Here is a 6,665-nt window from a genome sequence, read left to right as displayed (position 1 = left end):
CCTGGGATATGACCTGAGCCAAAGGCAGACGCTTGGTTACCGACTGAGCCACCCAGGCGCCCCAACCAGGCAATTTTAAATTGCACACCCTTCCAGCGCCCGGTCCCTGGTCCTGCTTCGTGTCTGACTACGACACAGATCCCCATCTCCTATGCTATGTGTCCTACTTCTATCCTTTATTACCTGTCTTACACTAGTATGTAAGCTCTGGCGGCGCAAGGACTGCTGTCCCTTTTGCTCTGCTGTAATCTCACTACCTGGCATGCATGCCTAGTATGTCTAGAAGGTGCTTACACAGTATTTGTTGAATGAGTGAATCCGTGTTACGAGAACGAAAGTTACCATGTACCGGGTAGTGTGGTGGGCTCTTGTAATCCCCTCCTTCAGTTCTCACAGATTTGGAAGTAGGTAGCTTTCTCTGTGTTTTAAAGATGAGGAAAGCAAAGCTCAGAGAGGTTAGGTAGCTCAGCTGGGGCCACATGCTGTCACGTGCGAGCGGGATTGGAGCGCAGGTCCGTCTGCTCCAGGGGCCAGGAGCTTTCCATTTCAGCTCTCCTCTGTCCCCCTGGTTCAGGTAATGTGGTTCTCCCTCACTGTGCTCAACACCCAGGAGGGTTCCAGAATATTCTCAGGCTGAGGCTACTGCTTCCCTTGCACTAATTCCCCCACTGCTGGGACCACAGAGCTGCTGCTTAGGGGTGTCGTTCCTCAAAAATGGGCTCCTCTCCCTTCTCGTGACAAAAGGCCCATCACCCTACAACCAGAGAAGCCAACTTGCCCCTCTCCCTCATCACTGCCTCCACTCTCTAGCCTCCGTGCTCTAGGTTGTGGTATAAATGAGCAGGATGAGAGGTTTTCTTTCCTTCTCTCTTGGCCCCATTTTCCCAAAGGGAGGTTGGTCGCTCCCCTAAGAGCCTTCTGGAGACTGGAAGGGTGGAATGCCCACAAGAAACCCAGAAGGTTTAAGTTCAAGTTCTAGGTCTGCGATCTGCCGTTCACTAGCTCTGTCATGAGCTTGGGCAAGTCACTTAACTTGTGCATTGACAGAATGGAAGGAGTTCCTTCCTGCTGGTTTCCCTGTTGCATTGTAATATTGGCCAGTGTAGGACCTGCCTCATGAGGCTGTTGTGCAGACGCTCGAGACAATGCAGTTGTCATGCTTAGCACCGTGCCTGATGCACAAGGCTTAGTACACGCCGGCCGTTACTGTTGCCGGTCATGACTGGCTTGGAAACTGGGCGGGGTCTGCCTCGAGTTCAGCTGGTAGAATGTGCCGTGGTGTGTGGATTGGAGCTCACCACCGCTTCAACCACCCACTAAACTTTTTCCTAGAGTTTCAGTCTTCTGAGTTTGGAATTCCTTGTTCAAAGTCACACAGTCATGACTTTTAAAAGGCCTTGATTAGGACACTTTTTGTAATACCTAACCTCCTTAGGCAGTAGTACGCTGTGTTTCTGCTGCGAGGTGATTGTTACCATCTCGCTGGGCCGCACAATTTGAGGAATAATTTGTACAAGCATCAGTTGCCCCCATGACCAAAGCAAGGAGCATAATTATCTCAAGTGGGCACTGTGATTGAGCCTGTGAATCGAGGCTTGATTTCCAGGGGCTATAAATGAGCTGCCTGCCCCCTCTGGAGCCTTGTGTGCCAGCTCCATGCTGGGGCTGTAATCAACCTGAGCCTGTTTCCAAACACCCATTCTCCCAGTTCCAGTGGGTCCAAAGTCCCCACTCTGGTGAGTGTCAGGATGTCTGCAGAGGCTGTGGCTGAACTGGGAACTTCCCATTGGCCAAGACCGGATTCACCATTTTCAAGGAAATTTCCTTTACTGGTGTTGCTTCCTAGTTGTCATTATAATAAGTATGGTTTGAAGGCATCCATCTGTCTCCACTCCCCCAACAGCAATGCCCTGCTCTCCTCGCCCCGTGTTTCACCCAGCACACACTAGTTCTGCTTGTGCCTGAAGGAGGATGAGAGAGGGGATCCAGGCCATTTTTCTCCCTCACGTGAATGACCATAAGCAACAGGAGACATCCGTCGTGTCTTGCCCTCACCATGGCCAATGTCTGCTCTATACATGGGCCCAGAGGCCAAACTTTGAGTACTTCTGAGAAGCTGACAATGACATTGGTAACATGGGAGGTCTTTCATGCTGAGGCAAGGGTACGAGTTCTGGCAGCCCTTTATACCATGTGGAAACAACGTTGGGAATCATATTCGCAGGCCTGCAAGTGTTATTCGATTGTTCCACAGCATGGAAGTCTTCACTTGAGGCTTAGCGGAGAGAACAGACTAAAGTAGACTGAGGCAACATGGCCTATAAAGTGTGAAACATGCCGAGTTTGAGCAAAGAGACACAATCTACACGGAATCAGCACTCTGAGCACACTGGGGAGACAGTAGAAGAGCTGGAATCAGTGTTCGCAGAGGATTTGCAACTTGATTTAAGCTTCCTTTTGACCCTCCTGCAGGCCAGCGTATTGTCATAATTAGCCTGGCTACACAGTACTTGTTTGTATCTCCAGGAGACAGCAGGGTTTAAAGAAAAGAACTTGAGTTCAGAGACAGATGACCCAAGTCTGGAAAGATTCCCACAAAGAAGGAAATGGAAAAAAGTGAAAAGTCAAGCTTTTGATTCAGACTTCGGTTCCAATCCTTGCTGTACACTATCTGTGAGACCTTTCCAGCTTTCCTGACTCTCTTTGCTTGTGCAAAATGGAACAGATTATCTACCTTGTAAAATCGTTATAAAAATCATCAAAAGATATGTAAAGCATAAAAAAGCTGGCTTCTCTTAGGGATTAAGTACATGGCAAGAATCGCTGTCTTTAACATCTATAAAATGGAGGTGTTTAGTAATACCTACTTTGCAATGCGGTTGTGAAAAGCAGGGGGGAAATGCCTTTGGCCTATAGTGGATGTGTAATAAATGGTGCTGTTAGTAGTCCTGTCTTTGCTAGGTGTTAACACATCCGAATTTCAGCGGAGTCGTGTCTGGTACAGGTAAAACGGAGTAGTCCGTGCTATTTCACAGACACAAGGACAGCAGTGGCAACTGAAGATAATTATACAGGCCCTGCTTGTGGTTTGGAATTGTGATCACACACAACAAATTAGAAGCCAGGAATGGGGAACAATGTGCTAAAATGAAACACACTAGACTGAGGACCAGGGACTTGGGTTCTAGTCTCGGTGCTGCCTTTGGCTGACCTAGTGACCACAGGCAAATCACGAGGAATCTGACCCTCCGGTATACACATTGCTGGTGAGAAAATCCAAGTGTGAGAAATGATCACTGTTACTGTTCCTTGCAGGTAAAGGCAGTCTTCCCACGTTCATCTTTGGGACTCAGCGAGGTCCTTGGCATATAGTGGACACTCAGGATTTGTTGGTTTAATGAATTATAGACTGCAAGAAGTCATGAATAATTCATTAGTAAACTTTTGTTTGCCCATAAGCATATAGCTTCAGTCGCAGTCTGGTTTGCTGGATCCCTGGGCCTGTGTCCCAAAGTATTTATTTGTATTCCACACCAACCTTAACATACTCAGAAATGTTATCTGAACACAGCTGAAAGCAGGAAAAAACTGGCAGTAAAATGTAGAAAAGCAGCTCTTCCGTATTTGGCAGCTGCGGGGTGGGGGTAGTTTCACAGTCCCCTCTACACCCATCTCTGGTTTGGTTACCACTTTCCCTATTATTCTATAGCTTTTCCATAGGATGCATCCCCAGGGCGCAAGTGGCAGGTATCACGGAGGCTCGGGCTGCTCACGTGGATGGCCCTTCATGACTAGTTAAGAATGTGAGCGATGCCTTACAAGTCTCCTCCAAATGGGAGTGTCAGGTGGAAAGCAGCAGGTAGAAACAGGGATGAGGGCCCGAGGCTGCCTAGTGCCAGGGGAGAAATCTTGAAGCACAATTTCTCGATAGTAGGGGACATGACATGTACCCTCCACCCACAGGACATAGCGTTCCTGAGTTGTTACAGTATTTGGTCTCTGACAGCTTTGGTAGAAAGAGGTTGAGAGAAGGGACATGGAGGGGACCACAATGCTAACAGTCATCATCACTGTGCAGTGGAATGAGTTGTTCTGGAACAAGAGCCCTGGCAAGGGTAGGGTGTTTTCCAGCTCTGCCATGAATCAAGTCTTCTTCCTATGTTATTGAGGGGCACCTGTGCCCAATACCATGTTATTCCCAATACCATTTCCCACCCCAACTTTCCTTTCCCTCCCCTCTACATGCCCCCCCCCCCAAGTCTGACTAAAGGTAATTTCAGGCAAGCCTCACCCAATCAGTCCAGCTGGGTTAGTGGTTCCTCTGCAGCCTTCAACTTGCTGCTCTGTAATTTCTGGTTTATTTTCTTCATCTCCAGTTCCAAGATGTAGGACGTTTATCTTGTTCAGCATTCTATCCCCCAATGCCCCAAACACCACACAAAAGAAGATGCTCAGCAAATGTTTAATTTATTAAGTGTACCAGGGTATAATTCTAATTTATTGTATTTTCATTTTTCTCTAGATACTATAATAGCTAACAAATAGAGGTACAGGTCAGTCTTTTTTCTTTATACAATATAGACAAACAGCACTGGGAAGCTAGACACCAATCAGCTATTTTTTTCATGGTACCAGATGATCACACTGCTGAGGTCCTTGAATCCATTAACATACAGCATTATAGTGCTGCGTCATTTGTTCAAGATCACAGAACAAAATGTCAAGTTTTCGATCCATTTTACAAAACCAGCCAAACTCTACAACAAAACCCTACAGGAAAAAGTAGACCAATCTCATTTATAAACATCAATTTAACAGTATGTAAAATGTAACAAAACATAGCAAGATACAAAACCTAAATCCTAGTTACACAAATACAACTTCTAATTAACGACCTACCCCCAACGACACTACTTATGACTCAGACAGTAGCTTTTTCGTAAGCAGGAGGACCCCACTGGCCACTCTTCCACCAGCCCTCACCAGGGGCCGATACCAGCCCTCTCACTGGCACTGGCCCTGGCCCTGGCCCTAGCTCTCATACTGGCCTCAGCCCTGGCCTTGGCTCTGGCTCTGTCGGCCTCATCTGCCAGGGCCTCACGGTACTGCACTGGCCAATGCTGGGGTTCTTTCTTATGGAGTTTGGCCACGAACCCCAGGACTTTCATCTTGCTGATTTCCAGGTTGCTCCGGGGACCCCAAGAGAATTCACATTCCGGCGGATTGGTGTGAGGCACCTGCCTGTAATTGAGGTATCGCTGCTGCACAAAATCTTCCATAACAAGCCTCTTCGGGTACCCGAAGAGGAAATGATACTTTGAGGGGCGCACCCCCAACCGACGTAGCATCTCCCAGACCTGTGTCTCCCTGGCACTATTACCTTTCATGTAGATAAGGCCCAAGATCATTATTAACAGACCCAATCTGGGGCCATCTCCTCCCAGATCCTCCTCCTCCTCCTCCTCTTCCTCCTCAAGAGGTTTTAGTTTGTTGATCAGGATGTAAGTGTGGTGCTTGCGGCCAAACTGTTTCAGCTCGAAACCAAAAACATACCGCAGATGCTCTGCGGCCCTTGCGATGATCTCAGGAAACAGATCCTTCAAGTCTCCGATTACGTATTTCACCATCTCGGAGCGAGTGATGGGACTCTTCTTCTTGTCCTTCACCAGCAGGAACTGCACCAGCTCGGCCACCGTCCGATCCAGACGGCGGTAGGCCCTGCGCCGGGCCAAGGCTTTGGCTGCCAAGGTCCTCACGCCTTTTGGGGTGAGGGCGGACTCTGCAGCCCCCTCCTCCCTCCGGGCGCCAAGATCCTCCTTGGGGGTCTCCTGCAGGAGTGGGCTCGGGACCTCTTTCTGAGAGGCGGTCAGGGCCTGGGTCTCACCGTCACGGCCGCCATCCTTCTCCCCCTCGGCCTGAAGGATGGGGAGAGCCTCGCTCTCGGGTTTCTGCAACATGTTTCGGGCAGGCAGGTGCAGAGCGCGTACACGGGCCAAGCGGTATGCAAGCCGCTGCGCAAACCCCGGCGGAGGGGCGGGACAGAGCCTGGGGCCGCGGGAGGAGGACTAGGAGAGAGGTCAGAGGGGGCTTTCTCGGGATGCTGGGCTGCACTGCAGAGGACTCGGGACCGTTGCCGCAATGCCGCCGGCGCCGAAGACCTGCGCAGCGTCCCGGCACAGCCTCTGTACGCCCGCGCGCCGGTTCGCCGGGCCACTTCCGGCCAGCTCAGCTAAGATGGTGGCCCCGGGCCCACGCGAAGCTCCGCCCCTTCCGGCTCCCTCTGGGTTTGCGTTTGCAGGCAGGGGCGGTGGGAGGTGTGCCCTCAGCGCTGCCTTAGGCTCCAGAGCTGGAGGAAGGTAAATAACCAGGGCTTTCTCATCCGAGGCATGCAGAATGGAAAGTGTTTCCATGGACAAGGTTGAAATAGGGATGGCGTTCTAGCCACGTTTTTTCAGCAAGTGCTTATTTTAAGTGTGTGTATCTAGGATTTTGAGTGATTTTACTGGCTCAAATACAGAGTGCAGGGAGGTAAAGGCTGGGAGATAGGGCTGTGAGGGCCAATCAGTGAAGAACTTTGCACAGGATACTAGGGAGATGGAAATTTAGTCTAAACACGATGGGAAACTACTACTGGGAGTTTAAGCAAGGGAGTGTCCGGACCAGAT

The 6,665-nt window shown here is 49.8% G+C and overlaps 1 protein-coding gene across 1 annotated transcript; it reads right to left on the bottom strand.

The window, feature by feature from the left end:
• Positions 1-4,450: 4,450 nt before the first annotated feature.
• Positions 4,451-6,232, bottom strand: MAGEF1 (MAGE family member F1). Its single transcript, XM_008705235.2, has one exon. It carries the CDS (start codon positions 5,955-5,957, stop codon positions 4,980-4,982), a length of 978 nt encoding a protein of 325 aa, XP_008703457.1. The 5' UTR covers positions 5,958-6,232; the 3' UTR covers positions 4,451-4,979.
• Positions 6,233-6,665: the final 433 nt, after the last annotated feature.

The sequence above is a fragment of the Ursus maritimus genome, unplaced genomic scaffold, assembly GCF_017311325.1.
Source record: "Ursus maritimus isolate PB19 unplaced genomic scaffold, ASM1731132v1 scaffold_4, whole genome shotgun sequence".
NCBI classification, from domain to species: Eukaryota; Metazoa; Chordata; class Mammalia; order Carnivora; family Ursidae; genus Ursus; species Ursus maritimus.
The sequence above is the reverse complement of the archived record's forward strand: the minus strand, read 5'-3'. Positions and strand labels throughout refer to the sequence as shown.

Coding starts and splice junctions, on each gene's coding strand:
- MAGEF1 (XM_008705235.2), bottom strand. CDS start 5,957: ATGTTGCAGAAACCCGAGAGCGAGGCTCTCCCCATCCTTCAGGCCGAG.